General features: G+C 44.9%; 1 protein-coding gene across 1 annotated transcript in view; it reads right to left on the bottom strand.

The window, feature by feature from the left end:
* Nucleotides 1-17085, bottom strand: part of LOC126176535 (peroxisomal leader peptide-processing protease-like) — a 1185809-nt gene that overhangs the window by 12593 nt on the left and 1156131 nt on the right. The window contains exons 7-8 of the mRNA XM_049923692.1: nt 13269-13678; nt 2674-2828 (exon numbers count right to left, since the gene is read on the bottom strand). Coding sequence (XP_049779649.1) covers nt 2674-2828; nt 13269-13678 — 565 coding nt within the window. The remainder of the gene's footprint in view (nt 1-2673; nt 2829-13268; nt 13679-17085) is intronic.

Below are 17085 nucleotides of genomic sequence, written 5' to 3'. Positions count from 1 at the left end.
CTCTCTGTTTCAAGATACACAGAATAAATATATTAAATTAAATAAGCAAATATGAGAAAACGTAGCCTCTCCACCGTTAGTTGCTTTTCTCGAAAAGTGATCAGTTGCCGAATACTACAAAAAATCACCAGTATTTTTGCAATTGAATCTAATTTTTTGAAACCTTACTAAAATTATGTGGGGACAGGGGGTCATACGATTATTTGGAGATTAAGAATAGTCAGTGCTAAAGGATGAAAACTGAGGTTGGAGAAGTCTCTTTTTCGTGTTGATTTGTTTGTTTTCAAGGGCTACAAGCCGATAGAGCCATATTACATAGACACAGACAGCAGATCAGCTACTTTTCATTTATATTGTGTACTATGTATTAACTGTTGTTAAGTTTTTAATTTATTACTGTTTCCATAATTTCCTTCCACTTTTATTATTTCATTGAAATGGTAGACAGATCTTTACTCATTTAAAGAAAATGCATTGGACTTCATTGCTACGTCACTTCGTAACAATATTTCCAGACTGGTGCCTTTCTGCAATACAACGGATGCCTGGCGACGACAGCGAGAAACCACCGTACATACCAGGTGGGGGCAGGTCTTTGGCGCAGCCCCTACACGCGTACCTTAAGCCACGACACACGGCAACAGGGACATTACTGTCTCAGGAATGCTCAACCAATTCTTATGCCATGTGTTTTTTTTCTCGTTTCTGTAATCTACATCTACATCCATACTCCGCAAGCCCGACGGTGTGTGGGGGAGGGTGCTTTGAATACCTCTATTGGTCCTCCCTTCTATTCCAGTCTCGTATTGTTCGTGGAAAGAAAGATTGTCGGTATGTCTCTGTGTGGGCTCTAATCTCTCTGATTTTATCCTCATGGTCTCTTCGCGAGATATACGTAGGATGGAGCAATATACTGCTTGACTCCTCGGTGAAGGTATGTTCTCGAAACTTTGACAAAAGCCCGTACCGAGCTACTGAGCGTCTCTCCTGCAGAGTCTTCCACTGGAGTTTACCTATCATCTCCGTAACGCTTTCGCGATTACTAAATGATCCTGTAACGAAGCGCGTGCTTTCCGTGGATCTTCTCTATCTCTTCTATCAACCCTATCTGGTACGGATCCCACACTGCTGAGCAATTTTCAAGCAGTGGGCGAACAAGTGTACTGTAACCTACTTCCTTTGTTTTCGGATTGCATTTCCTTAGGATTCTTCCATGAATCTCAGTCTGGCATCTTTGTTAATAAAATGATGACTTTTCTCAGTTTCTATCATAAAAGAACACTTCAAACTAATACAAAGTTTCCGAATAAAAGTAACTATTTTTTAAAAAAAGGTTTTGGCAATGCCGCTATGGTTAATTAATATTCGTTTTTTTACTAGATTATTAGTAAAAACTTAAAAAAAAGCACCTGTTATAACGGACACCAAACAAACACCGAAAAATACCGATTATACAGAACGAAATCACGGGTATCGGTTTTAACCGGTCGGTTTTTCCCGTCCCTAGCTCTCATTCGAGATGATCAACGGATTACAAACACCTCACTGCACGACTAAACGTCTCCGTGCTGACACACTCGTCCACCAGGTGGGGTACCCAAAAGTGTGTGCCCGTTGCCTTCCTCGCCGCCTAACAAAAGACCACCTATGTGGAATTGCTAGCGCGTTACGAGGCTGATCACGACAACGTTTCGTCCAACGTCCTCACAGGCGAAGAATCATGGGTTCATAGCACCGAACCGGAAACAAAACCGTCGTCCATGAAGCGTCGCCACACCATCTCTCCTCTGAGAAAAAGGTTGAAAGCCGCACCCTCGGCCTGCAAAATCATTGTGACGGTCTTCTGGAACTGTGAAGGTTTAATCTGTTTGATGTCTTCCCTCATGGTGCAACGATCGACTCGGAAGTGTATTGTGCTACCCTCAGGAAATTGAAGAAACGACTTCAACGTGTTCGTCGCCACAAAAAACTCCTCCTTCTCCATGGCAACGCAAGTCTGTGCACTGAGAGGAGCCCACAAAACTTCGTTGGACTGTTCCTCCTCATCCACCCTACAGCCCGGATCTCTTTCCTTCCCACTTGCATCTGTTTAGCCCAATGAGGGATGCACTGCGCGGGAAGCAGTACGTGGATGATGATGGAGGGGGGGGGGGGGGTTAAAGATACAGCAAGACGTTTGACTCCGACATCGGCCAGTAGACTGGTGCCATGCGGGCATACGGGCCCTCGCAGTAAAGTGGCGTAAGGCCGTCGCGTTGAACGGAGATTATGTTGAAAAACAGAGTTTTGTAGCGAGAAGAGTGGGAAATAATATGGTTTATTGGAATCCTGAATAAAACCAACCGGCTTTCAGAAAAAAATGAGTAGCATTACTTATTGAACGCCCCTCGTATAAACTGCATTACATAAGAAGACAAGAGGTTTATTCTATAACAGAAATAAATCAATAAGTTGTCTTCATTCTTCCGATATTACATCTCTGTTAATGTTATCGTGATGTGTGTCTGGCAAGAATGGAAAAACCAGATAAAGGAAATTTTTCATTGTTAGGTTATGCATGAAAAGAATAAAAAAGTGCGGTGGGACCATGCAGTGCTAATTGCAGGGAACAAGATGCATAAACAAGAATGTTGCACTCAGACCGCAGAGAAGACTTCTGCTCGCGTGACTTACGGTGCGGGCTGACCACGAAGTGGAAGGGCAGCAGGGCGTCGGCCTCCAGGCGGATGCCGGCGAGCGCCAGCGCCACGGCGCAATGGAACGGCTGCCCTCGCCAGTACGCGGTTGGCGCCAGTACCAGGCCCAGCAGCTGGCGCCGCTCGCCTTCTCTGTAACACCGGAAATCAGCACAATTTTTCTCTCACCTATCACTCACGACAGAAACACTCGCGTCTGGTGACTTGCGTAGAGCAGCGAAGCTGCGCGAGTCACCAGCTGACGTGGTGAAACATCGGAGCCAAAGCCATCCCAGACAGCGAATAAGACAAGAGAGAATTCGGTAAGTGTAGTTCAAGAATAGGGAATCAGGAGATGGAAGAGACGAGCACTGGAAGTGTTGTACCGCAAGAATGCTCACTGTCACCGAAGCTGCTCAACATATATGGAGAACAATTGGTAGGTGACGATATACAGAATGTAAGCGCCATTGTAACCGGAGGAGAAAGGATGAAGATATGAAATAGGTGGATCATCAAGCAGTAATCGTGGAATCAGAACAGGAGCTACAGCAGATGTTGAAGAGCATTGCAAGAAGGGGCGAGAAATATGGAATGAAGATAAATATAGGAAAGACGAAAGTGATGAGAATAAAAAAGGAGGCGCCAGTTAACGTATTGTTAGACGGAAAAAAGATGAAACAAGTAAAATCCTTATTGTACCTGGGAAGTTTAAGGACATGGAACGGAAGCTGTACAGAAGACATAAGGAGGTTCAAATGGTTCAAATGGCTCTGAGCACTATGGGACTTAACTTCTGAGGTCATCAGTCCCCTAGAACTTAGAACTACTTAAACCTAACCAACCTAAGGACAGCACACACATCCATGCCCGAGGCAGGATTCGAACCTGCGACCGTAGCGGTCGCGCGGTTCCAGACTGTAGCGCCTAGAACCGCTCGGCCACATAAGGAGGAGGATATCTGCTGGAACGAGAGCATTTAAAAAATTGAAGCAGTTGCCAACTGCTAGAGGGATTCCAATGGAGCGGAGGAAAAATTTTTCTAAATGTTATGTCTGGAATGTAGCCTTGTACAGCAGTGAACCATAAGCAGTTAAAAAGGAAAAAGAAAGATATTTAGAAAGTTCTGAAATGTGACTACGGAGAACAATGTTTAAGGTGCAGTGGACTGACAGACTTAAGAATGCAGAAGAAGTGAAAAAAAAAAAAAAGGGTAGAGGGGGGAAAGAAGATTACTGAAAGTGATCAGGAAGAGATAAAAATCTTGAAAGGGACACATATTGTGTAGGAGCCCCTTAAACTTAACTCCGGCCGAACAGACCACGAAGGCGAAGTGTTACCGACTGGCCGCCGTGTCATCCTCAGCCAACAGGCGTCACTGGATGCGGATACGGAGGGGCATGTGATCACCACATCGCTCTCCCGGCCGTGTGTCAGTTTGCGAGAGGGGAGCCGCCACTTCTCAGTCAAGTAGCTCCTGAGTTAGCTTGACAACGGCTGAGAGCACCCCGCTTGCCAACTGCGCTCGGCTGACCGAATGGTCACCCATCCACGTGCTAGCCCAGCCGGACAGTGCTTAACTTCGGTGATCTGACGGGAACCGGTGTTACCACTGCGCCAAGGCCGTTGGCGTAGGAACTATCTGCAACAAAATATTATAGAGAGAAAAATGAAAGGAATGAGTGGAAGAGAACTGAAATGATGGATGACATTAATAGAGGCAAGCAAAGCTCCGGGTTGTGGCTCTGATGGGCCGACCGACCGCAATGCCATTCGCTGCCAACGGCGTCATCGGATGCGGTATGGAGGGGTATGTGGCCAGCACACCACTCTCCAGCCGTTGTCGGCTTTCTTGACCTCGAATACGCTACTTCTCACTCAAGTAGTTCCTCTCTTGGCCTAACAAGGTTGAGGGCACCCTATACCAACCCTCCGCCCAAGGAAAATTCCCTGGCTGTACCGGGAATGGAACCTGGGTCTTCTGCATACCAACCAGACACGCTGCCCACAGAGCTGGATTAGAAGAGGATGAACGTAAAAATAGATGAAGGATCATGCTCAGACCAGGGCTAGACAGGAAACCTCCGATTGAAACCTGTCGTAGACAGATACACTAAAGACGAAATAAGAAGTTCAAGATCAACATGTCTGGCCATTGTATTGGAATTGTGAGGAATGTGATCAATAGCTTCATATACATAAAGGAAGTAATGACTGCCAAAATGCGTGCGATCTTAAAGCCTGTAGAAAAAAACCATAGAAGGCTAACGCCTACTTACATATGGAGAGACTAATTTGCCTACTTCTGCTACCTCTTGTGAACACGATTAGAATGCACTGACTCGATGCTGGCAAGATCTCTGATTCTGAATCTGTATGGGCATCGTGGGACATTAAAATCTACAAACGCTTTTCATTTAGTTAACTTCCTAAATGAATGGAACAACTCGGTACTTCTTTCACTGAAATTCATTTCTCGATTCTTTCTTTCCTTTCCCACAACTGTGTGAACGAGGAATCGACACGATTTGGAAGGAGTAGACCTCGCCACTCTACACACACAGGGCACAAATAGTAATCAGAATCCCCTTTAGGTTTCCAAGAAATGCACACCAGAGTATCACTGAGAGGGCAGAAACACTGCATGATTTTAACTTTAATTTTAGAAAGAACCTTAGTTTGTCTGAGATTGTACCTAAGAAACAGCCCACAATTGAAAAAAGTCTTCTGACACTCAACAGTCAGCATCAGTCGGCAGTCGAATCTGGGGACACCTTATGTCAGCATCACAAAGCCCCTACAAAACACTCTCAAGTGTTCGACGCTCCGAAGAGCAACATTGTAGCCACTGGTCAGCAGTGAGTGCCCATAGGGAACTATGTGGATTGGTGCCGCCGAAGCATGCATACCGTGGTTCGGCGCTCGGAGTCAAGAGTTGACTTCGTGGGCTTTCAAAAATAAAAATTAATTGTGGTCCTCAGTTACGTACCCTCTGACTCAGAGTTGAAAAATTAAAAGTTTTTGTCTGGTTTCGTTGTCTAGCGGCTGGGATACATAGTTGCCACATTAGATGACATATACTGCTGAGTCTACAGTATACAATATGAATATACATATTTGCCGCGGGGGATTAGCCGAGCTGTATAAGGCGCTGCAGTCATTGACTGTGCGGATGGTCCCGGCGGAGGTTCGAGTCCTCCCTTGGGCATGGGTGTGTGTGTTTGTCCTTATGATAATTTAGATTAAGTAGTGCGTAAGCAATACTTAACCTAAGTTAAGTCCCGTAAGATTTCACACACATTTGAAAATACATATGAATCGAATAGTTGATGGTTCCGAACACTCAGCAATTGCGAATTTTGAATTTAACATAGAAATTTATAAATGAAAGATTGCAGTTTAATAAAATTGCAGGTACTGAGCAGGTATTGAGAGGAACGGGGAGGTTTTGAGAGACTGTAGGCCACTCTCACTTTTGCTTAGTGTTCTTAGCCGGCCGTTGTGGCCGAGCGGTTCTAGGCGCCTCAATCCGGAACTGCGCGACTGCTACGGTCGCGGGTTCGAATCCTGCATTGGGCATGGATGTGTGTGATGTCCTTAGGTTAGTTAGGTTTTAGTAGTTCTAAGTTCTAGGGGACTGATGACCTCAGATGTTAAGTCCCATAGTGCTCAAAGCCATTTGAACCATTTTTGAAGATGATATTTATTACTTGGTTGCTATATTTGATACGATCTGACTTCATTCACATGATGAAATGATTGGCACTAGTTAACGCTCTAGCTTCTGTACTCTAGTGGAGGAATAGCAGTAAGTTTTACCTGCATTCAAAGGAAGAGGGTGCTGAGTTAATTGACTGGAGTAAAAGTGTTCGGCGACTAAGGGTCGGAGAGAGCGTTTTTTATGCGGAACCTGGGTGAAAACGTTTGCAGACTGCCAAGTCCCTTGGTCTCACTGTGCAGACACATTTGGTGGCACCGGTCCAGGTACGCTGACTACCGCTGAGGATTCGCTGCAGCTATGAGCAGAGCATTGATGACATGATATAAAGCAGAAGATGGGCCTTTGTTAGGTAGGAAGCCGATAAGACAGCTGTGAGTTTCTGCTAATTTCCGTGGGACAGCCCAGGCGTCCAGTCTCTGCTACAAAACATATTTGTCAAGGCATGAGGCTTTTAGGAGGGCTGTGGTTCCATCCAGGTTATGCTTTTAGCAAAGACATGGCATAAACGCGTGGGAAAGAGGCCATGAAGCTGAACCTTTTTTCCTTTTCTCCCCATTAATTTTTAAAATCGCTGGTTGGTCAAATCTGCGTATGCAGAGCAAGGGGCGGTCTCCCAGCTTCGGATGCCATGCTCCAGCTCGTGATTGGCTTGTGGTAAAGTGGGAGTAGTCTAAGCATGTAAATGTGCTATGCTACTGAGCTGGCGAGGAAAGCTGAGAGGAAGAGAAGAACACACTCTTGTACTGGTGTTTCGCTAGTAAAGAATGGCAGATCTTTACCTAATCGGTGAGACTTGTGTCCTTTGCTATTGTGCCACTTAGAGCCTGTGCCAGTCATCATCTGAACCGTCAGAGGTACTGCTTCTTGCATCATGCACACGACAAGTGATGCGCGGGTGTACTAACTTGTTTCGGCCATCCAAACATTTGAAATATTCCGTGACACATAGTCGTATCACGGAATCAAACTGGTTTGACAGACCAGAAAACGGGTCCACCTGCACACTGGAGTCTACCGGGGTTTCAGAGGCTCATAGGAAAGTACCTGCGTTCCGAATCAGCCGACCGCGAGACCGTGTGTTTGCATACTTCCGGGCGCGCGCTTTTAATAACAGATTGTCGCTGTCTGTGACTTCCGTTGGCGACCGCGTCATGCTATCCCGCGTTCACATGCATAAAGGTAAAGCTGGTTGTAGGTTGTGTTTCAAAAATGAACAGCATGAAGACAGAAGTGATGACACTTTCTGCAGGACCTGACCATCATTTTGCAGGACAATGCTGAAGACGTACAGTGCAAGTTGTTACTGATTTGTTTGACTGATGGGGCTGCTAAGTGGTATACCATCTACTGCACTCCCCTGAATTAAGCGCTCAATAAAGTCAGTAAAATTTTGAAACACGTATCTATTTTGTAAAAAAAATGGCTCTGAGCACTATGGGACTCAACTGCTGTGGTCATAAGTCCCCTAGAACTTAGAACTACTTAAACCTAACTAACCTAAGGACATCACACACATCCATGCCCGAGGCAGGATTCGAACCTGCGACCGCAGCGGCCGCGCGGTTCCAGACTGTAGCGCCTTCAACCGCTCGGCCACTTCGGCCGGCTATCTATTTTGTACGAGCTGTAAATAAATAGTTGCCACTATTAAAGTTCCAGTCCTCGTATTTAGTAACTGCGAAGCATTGCCGGATTCGTAATATCTAACATAAATTTAAGTGTTAGGAGATGTTTCCTCAAGACATTTGTGAGAAGGAGAGAATAGAATCTTTCGAAATGTTGGGTTACAGAAGAATGTTGAAGTGCAGATGGGTAGATCGAATAAGAAAGGAGCAGATCACAATCATCGTCATCATCATCATCACCATCATCAACATCATCAACTTGAACAGTTTCCAGCCCAGGCTGAGTCTGTTTGGAACATAAGCCTCCACATTTAGTCCTGTTTTTCCACCATATCCACCTGTGTTTGCTGTGGTCCAGTCCTCGCATAATTTTTCAACACAGTCGTCCACACCTTTCACCTTGGTCTTTCTCTTGGTCCTTTCCTTTATATCTCCATTTCCACTGTCTTTAAGAGCCCATACCATCTTAGCTTTGATGTTTCTCTCCTGCTCAGCAAGGGTTTCTCTTTCAGTATGTTTCTTACCTTTTCATTCTCCATCTTCTCTCTCCTTGTTACTCCTATCCTACTCGTGAGGATCTTCATTACACATGCCTGCAATCTGCTTAAACCTCTTCTCTTCATTACCCATGTTTCAGATTCATAGATCAGTATTTGGATGTAGTAACATCAGTATATTACTTCTTTGCTTTTCTGTGGGATGTCTTTGTTCCAAACCAGTCTCCTCACATGTCGCAGGAATGCTTCTGCCCATCTGCCATGTTCAGTTATCTCTACTTATCATTTCTTCCATTTTCCTCTAACACACTTCCCAACGACTTGGTGCTTTCCACCTTTTTGAGTTGTTCGCCTCAAGTCCTAATTGCGCTAATTGGTCTAACTTTCTTTATAGTTGCAACCAGTATCTCACATTTGTTGACATTAAATTTCATTCCATTCTGCCTCACAGTTTCTTCCGAAGCATCGAGCTATCCTTGAATCTCCTCCTCCCTGTTTCCACAGATCATCGAGTCATCTGCGAACACAACTGCTTCCATCCTGTCTTCTTCAATTTTTTCTCCCACCTTAGTCATTATCTCATCCAAGACCACAACAAAGAGGAGAGACGATAATGCAAGACTTCCACACTACGTACATATTCTCCACTTTGCTAGCTGTCTCTTTTTCCACTCCCTTCTTTTCTAGTGCTTCCCAGACTTTTCTGGTGGGGATGCTGTCAAATGCCTTTTCTACAGAGTGTTAACGTAAGAGCGTGCAAAAATATAACAGGACATAGAGAATGCTCCATTGAACAATTTGAGGTAGGAAAGCTGGGGTCGGAGAAGCCAGCTTAAGGAGATATGGAAGGAAACTTGTCTACTGCTTTGTGTAGCACTACTGTTTTCCAGCTTATTTATAACTAACATGCGTACAAGTTCACACGCATTGTGCTGTTTATTTACATGTACATTCTTTATTTCCTGCAAGGAAACAACGAGAACGAGGCTAAGTACCAGGAAGCCTTGATGCAGGTTTTGCTTACTTTACTGCTCCATAAGGTGGCTGTGTTGTATAGTATTTACATTGTCACATGACAGAACGTGCTATGAATCAACGACAGACCCATTCATTACTCAGTACTATTCAGACGTACAGTACAATGCGATGGAGCAGTACCGGTACAGTTTCGCAGAACTCACAGATATTGTGAGGTAGCAGGCGTATTGTGACGGCCTGAAAATATTCGAAGTTCGAAGTTGTGTGGCCGCACGAGCCGCTTTTTTTTTTAAAAAAATCTCATTTTGTTCGCTTTGGCTCGTTACGTCTGCTTGGAGCGGACGTCGTAAGACATCCATTTAAGTTCGTTGATGATCGATTAACTCTGTTTTTTTAAATTACGGATGGCACGTAACCCTCTGGCCGAACACGCTGAGCTACCGTGCCGGCAGCCGTTCGGCGGGCGCGGGCACCTCTGCAGGCCGACCACGTGGTACCGAACGTTGACCGAAGCAAGAGGGGTCCAGCCCGATTGCGTGACTGGGAATTCCGTGTCGACGCTGTGACGAGGACGGTGCTTTGTGTCGATGAAGGAGATGTCTACGCCGGGAGTGCCAAAGATGGCGGACTTTGTGAAACCATAACAGCAGACATTTCACATTTCGTATAGAAATTAATAGTAGCCAGATGAATCGTGATACCTCAAAAAGAAATATGTACATTACCATTAATTGCACGACGATTCTGATGGTGTAATCAGATTATCAATATCTTTATTAGTTTAAAGTTCATTATCTGATGGTAAACTATACAAGTAACACCCGGAAATGAATTTCCAAAATCTAAACGATTCTGTTGATCGACGTGTCTTTAGAAAGCTATCAGCGTAAACCTACATTGGTATGAATTACAGGCATTTAACTTGAATAGTATATGAGTTATTGGAAGTCAAAGTGGCTGATCACTACTAATCGCGTCAGGCCATAAGTACTCCACAGTGATACGAAAAAACGGTAGCCGCATGCTTATAAATATATTTATTAGTCTATGTCTTTGTTTATATCTGATATATACTATTCATGAAGAAATTGGTTAAATATTTAATGTGTTTTAGAAAGCACAGATACATTAGGCTACTGGCCTACCTTTTGTTCTATTCCTTTGATACATACTTATTTAATTTTTTTATGTATCTAATAATGTGTGTTAGAGCATGTTTATGGTCCAGCCATAGGAATATTTATTTAATATCAAGTTATTTAAATATAAATCCAGTATTTCGAATGTGTTTCAAAATGTTTGAGAGCGTGCGTTGGCTTGGAGACATGACGGGAGCACTATCGCCAATCACAGCGCTCATTACTAAGGGAGGCGACTACCGAAGTGAATGGAGGGGAGTTCTGAGCAGTGCGGGGCGAGGGACAGTCGCACAGGATGGGAAGTGCTGGACGCGACGGCGCGACGGACGCAGAGCCGTGGGAAAGACTTGGAGCAGTTTGCCCATGCTCACGTGAGACAGAAATATTTCGTAGTGTCGACTTCGGCTCCTGTGCGATTTCCGTGGCTTCTACAGTGAAGACGTAGTATGCGTTTAGAAGAGAATATCTCGCGAGCTATGTTGTTGTTCATAAGTAATTACGTGCAGTAGGAATCTATTGTTTCCCTGTTATTCAACTTATATTTTATTTAACTGCTGGACCATCGACGCCAATAAGTGTTTCGCAGAAATATACCGCATTCTCAAAAGTACTTCTACTATCATGCTCATCTTTTAAAGTCGTTAAGATAGTACCTGTAGATTTTATTTAATTGCAATCTTGCATTTATAGTTTTATATGTTACATTCATAATTCGCAATTGCCGAGTGATAGAAACCTTCGACCATTCGATTCAACTGTGTATTCTTATCCTATACTGTAGAGTCAGACGTATTTGGCCTGTAATGCGGCAACTACGTATCCCAGCCCCTAGACAACGAAACCAGCCAAAAATTTTAATATTGGAACTCTGAGTCAGTGGGTACGTAGTTGAGGGCCATACCATACCATCGATTCATCATTTATTATTTTGAAAGCCAAAAACATGTACCTTGTGTATGAGAAGTAAGTTGCAGTGCTCTCGCTGCTGAAAGTCTGTTTGGGGAACGATTTCCTAAAAGGCATGGTCCGTCATGACGAGTGTTTATTTCTCTCGATCGATGAATGCAAGAGACTGGTTCACTGTGACGTAGAAACGAGAGACCTATAGCAACATGAGGACCACTCGCACACCCGATTTTGAGGAGAAGGTGCTGGAACATGTTGCACCGGATCCCACTACAAGTTCTCGTCGTATTGAACAGGAAAAGGATGCTGCACATACTAGAGCGTTGCGGGTACTCCACGAACAACAGTTACATCCATATCACCCACAAGAAGTCCACGCAATATTTGTGACTGCCTCTGAACCAAGGGTTGCACTGTGTCAGTAGTTGCTGCAACAATACATTGATGGACCAGATTTCCTGCAAATCGTACTGTTTACTGACGAGGCCTCATTTGATCATGATGGTATTTTGAACAGCAGGAATAGCCACTTGTCAGACAAGGAAAACCCTCACGCTGTAATGGGGTCACACCATCAAGTACGTTTTACTGTGAACATCTGGGCTGGCACTGTAGACGACAATCGCATTGGGCCATATCTTCAATCTGGCCGTCTGAATAGTCACCTGTACTTGAGGTTCTTGAGAAGAGTTCTACCTGAGTTGCTGGAGAACGTACCCTTGGCTGTTCGTTTGAGATGTGGATACTACATGACGATGCACCGCCTCTGTAACCATCTCAGTGCTGGACTTTCTGGTCGCTAGACTGGAAGGGGAGGTCCTATTCCATGGCCTGAGAGGTCACCTAACCTGAATCCTCTTGATTATTTCCTATGAGGTTTTTAAAGTCACTTGTGTATGAGATCCCAGTGGATATATAAATCGAGTTACCTGCCAAAATTGTAGCTGTCTGCGATCTGATTCGGAACATACCTGGGATATTTGTCAGGGTGCGTCAGAATCTTGTTCGCCGATGTCATGCTTGGATTGTGGTTGACGGCCGTCAGTTTCGGCACATTTTTTAGGATACAGTACAAATGGTACTTTCATTGTGTCAGTGATGGTATTTGTAGTTAGCTGTAACTAATTTAAATAAAACCGTGATTTTATTCCTGTCATCTCCTTAAGATGGCTTCTCCGACCCCAGGTTCCCTACCTCAAATTGTTCAGTGGAGCATCCTCTATGTGTTGTTAAATTTTTGCACACTCTTAAAGAAACAGTACAATCGGGAAAGGCCATCACAAGGAGATAGTCAACCGAATTGAGAAGAAAAGAAATTTATGATACAACTTGACTGAAAGAAGGGACTGATTGATATGACACATCCTGAAACATCAAGGATTAGTCGATTTGTTAATGCAGGGAAGAGTGTATGTACGTTTGTGGGGGACGGGGCTTGGGCTAGGGAACGGGGGGGGGGGAGAGAAATGGCGGGAATTAGGAATGTAAAATGATGGAGACGAAGGCTTTACTACTGATAAGTAGATTGGACTTGATATAGGTTGTAGCAGATGTTCAAAGATGAAGAGGCTTACATAAAACTGACCAGAGAGGAGATATGCATCGAAACAGTGTTTGGGCTGAAGGCCGCAATAACAACATGTTTGCCACAATGGGGAGACTTCAGCGAACGCCGTGGAGTGCGTGATAGACTGGCGCAGGAGGAACGAGCAGCGTGGTGTGCTGACCTGCAGAGGAAGACGGGCGCGCCCTGGCAGCCGGGGGCGGCGGCGGCGTCGGCGAGGAAGAGGGGCCCCGCGACGGCGGCGACGTTGCCGCGCGCCCACGCGTTCAGCAGCAGCGGGTGCGCGAACGGCGTCGCCTCCAGCAGCAGCGGCGCGCCGCGCTCCGGCCGCGCCACCGCCACGGCCAGCGGCGGCCGCCCTGGGGGCTGCGGGAGGTGGTCCGGGCCAGCCGGCAGGCGGTGCAGCACCAGCGCAGGGTCCGCCGACGCGCCGGAGCTCCGCAGCCGCAGCTCGCCCAGCGGCAGCGGCCGGAGGACCCACGAGCACCGGAAGTCCGCGCGCGCCCGCCCGCCGTCCTCCGACACCACCCACACGGCCGCCGTGCCCACCTCGTCCAGCAGGTCCGTGTCCGCCTGGAACGCGACCACACGAGCGTGAGACGTTATTTTCATGCTAACTTGGATCACCCGATTAACTGTTCTGTCACTAGGTAAGACACATATATGAGGTATGTCCTCAAAGTAAGTTCAGTTTGGTTATATAAAACAAACGTGTACAAATACAGAAAAAAATATTTATTGTACAAAAATCTACAACTGCTAAACTACTTTTCAACATTGTTTCCGAAATTTTGTAGGCACTTTCCATAGCGTGGCACAAGTTTTTGTATGCCTTCTTCATAGAAGGTTGATGCGTCTGTATTCAACCATGTGGTAACATGTTCTTTCAGCTCGTCATCATCGTTAAAGTGTTGACCACCAAGGACAGATTTTAGGTTCAAATGGTTCAAATGGCACTGAGCACTATGGGACTTATCATCTGAGGTCATCAACCCAAAACTCAATCAATAACTAAAAGTTCTTTAACTATCAAACTCTTTGAGAAAAGCCGACACCCTACCACTAGACTGGAATATGTTCATGCTAATAGTACTATACATCACGTCCATGTGACTACTAACAGTTCTCGCCAATAATCAGGATAACAACAAAAAGGGCATATAGTTCAAAATCAAAGAGAAATGAGTAACACAAAACATCCCTGCAATTTGCACACAAACATGCGAAATTTATGGTATGAGCTAACGCCAACCAATCCTGTACGCAACACCACCTCCAGCTAGCTAATGGCTGCACGTTATGCTCTGAGGTCTCTCTCTTTACCGAACAAGTCCAACGCTCACTAATCTGAAACTGCCACCGAGAGAAATACAGTGCCTGAACAGAATTCCTCGCCCATGCTTGGGAAGGCCCTTCAGATTCTCTCGCTCTTCCGTACTGTGACGAGTAACTTTTTAATTGAAGACGTAGGATCACCTATTGCCGCCTTCTTAAGTACACGACGAAAACACAAGCCCCACCTCAGAGGACCTCGGCTTCTACACCCCACGAGGGCTGCCGGCTGACTGCTCCGTTTCCTGAGCTCCCAAAATGCTGCCCGGAATTACTTATGCAGCAGAATTTAGGCATTTTCATTGACCGTTTTCTATACCCACTTACAGTGTTCCTGTAAGGTACCACTTCCTTACAGCAGTTACAGAAATTGGTCTGCCTAAGATCAGCCTCCGGTCACAACTCAATTAGGAGGACTAGGGAACGACTAGCCCAACAGCTCCAGCCTGAAAAAAGACGCCTTGCGTCAAAACCCGACCCTGTCGTAGACAATAGCCACAGGAAGGGACAACAGAATGATCCAGGAAATGGGAAGTTACAAGGTGTTCACGAACGTGGTTCCTACTGACGCGATGCCTCGCCAAATGATTAACGGAAAAATATTGGACTTTGGGGCGAAGGAAAAATTATGCACAGTTTCTTACAAAAAATATTCAAAAGTATTGAAAACAGTGCTTATCAGTCACCTAACATACAGGTGCTAGCATTTTGCAATAGGTAGTTACTACTACTACAACGTACTTAACTGAGACAGTGTAATCTGTGCGAGAATATGTAACATACCACTTCCCAGGTGCTCCTATGTCCTGTGCGCTGTTGTGGACACCAGAGCCAGTTTCCGGTATCAAGGGAAACCTCATCCTGGAGGTTATGGGGCGGGGTATGTCTGATCTTCTTACGTCAATGGTTTCCTACCTGGGGTTAATTATCCCCTGAGGACTACATTTAAATTTTAAGACAGGTCAAAATAAAAGGAAGGATTCATTATTTTTAAAAGATGTTTACTACTATCACTATTTCAAACAATCAGCTGACAAAAGTAATGGCATACCTCCTAATATCGTGTCAGACCACCTTTTGCCAGGAGTAGTGCATCAACAAGACGTGGCATGGACCAACAAGTTGATGACGTCCCATGCAGAAACACTGAGCAAAACTGTCTCTGTAGCCATCCATAATTCCGAAACCGTTGCCGGTGCAGGATTTTGTGCACGAACTGACCTCTCGATTATGTCCCATAAATGTTCGATAGGATTCATGTCGGGCAATATAGGTGGCCGAATCATTGCCCAGAATCTTCTTCAAACCAATCGCGAACAACTGTGGCCTGGTGACATGGTGCATTTTACACTAGTACAGAGAGACATTGATTTTGTGAGTTTTAGAGCGAATCTTTAACATGGAACATGTTTATAATTAATGTACCAGTATTCGCTATAAAATCACAAAATCAATGTCTCTCTGTACTAGTGTAAAAGGCGTTTCAGTTGCATAAGTGAGTATATGATCTTTTTCCAAACATGGAACATCTTTATAATGTTACGATATATCATAGTATCTTTGACACACATATGTTTGTAAGTACGTTGTATCTATCAAAACATGTGGTGCATGTTAGAAATCTATTCTGTGACAAATCTAAAGTGTTCAGTGAGAAAAATTTACCTGTGCAACGATAAGAATGGCTCTAAGCACTATGGGACTTAGCTTCTGAGGTCATCAGTCCCCTAGAACTTAGAACTACTTAAACCTAACTAACCTAAAGGCATCACACACATCCATGCCCGAGGCAGGATTTGAACCTGCGACCGTAGCGGTCGCGCGGTTCCAGACTGTAGCGCCTAGAACCACTCGGCCACCCCGGCCGGCAACGATAAGAATGCACTGGGAATGTATTCACATCTGTTGGACGAAAACTATGAAAACAAACATTCCAAACCGACATTTCACGTAGGTCACATCGAATGCAAATCTGTAACGCAACCATCTGTACGGCGTGTTTATAATTATGTATTATTTATATTTTAGGACAATTAATCTGTAAAAAAACGCACCACATGTTCTAATGGAAGCATGAAAACCGTCTGAAGATGAAACGTAATGATTGGAAACCGGTAACGGTACCTTTTGAATAAATGAACTGAAAATAAATTTGTGGCTGGTTGATATCTCAACACCATTGACTTTTGATTCACGAACGTTGTAATGAAAAAGTACCATTGCACACAACTTACCATTCGCTACATTTTAAACAATACATCACGTCATACGAAAGGTGCCTCGGTTCGAAAAAGGACTGAATCTTGGAAAGGCGCAGTTATCTCTACCTCCTTTCACAGATAAATGGGCGCCATGTAAAGTGTTACAGCACACAAGCTGTGGCAGATGGGCGGCGCACAGCGTCAGCTGCTGAACAAGTGTTGGCTGCTGCCCTCCACAGCCATTTGTTCGTTCCAACAATCAACTGCATCTCAATTCCGAGTATGCACAGCTTCTTCCTGTATTGAATGTGTAGAGTCTTGTACGGCAAGGAAGCAAGGCGGAGGATGTTTTTTTGAATGGCCGGTATTCTCTTTCTGCAACACAAATGCACATGTGGATTAATACGGTCCTTTATTTGCCTGAACTGGAAACTTAATTTGAATGGA

This window comes from Schistocerca cancellata, chromosome 3 (assembly GCF_023864275.1).
Source record: "Schistocerca cancellata isolate TAMUIC-IGC-003103 chromosome 3, iqSchCanc2.1, whole genome shotgun sequence".
Classification (NCBI taxonomy): Eukaryota; Metazoa; Arthropoda; class Insecta; order Orthoptera; family Acrididae; genus Schistocerca; species Schistocerca cancellata.
This window is presented reverse-complemented; position numbering and strand designations above follow the sequence as displayed.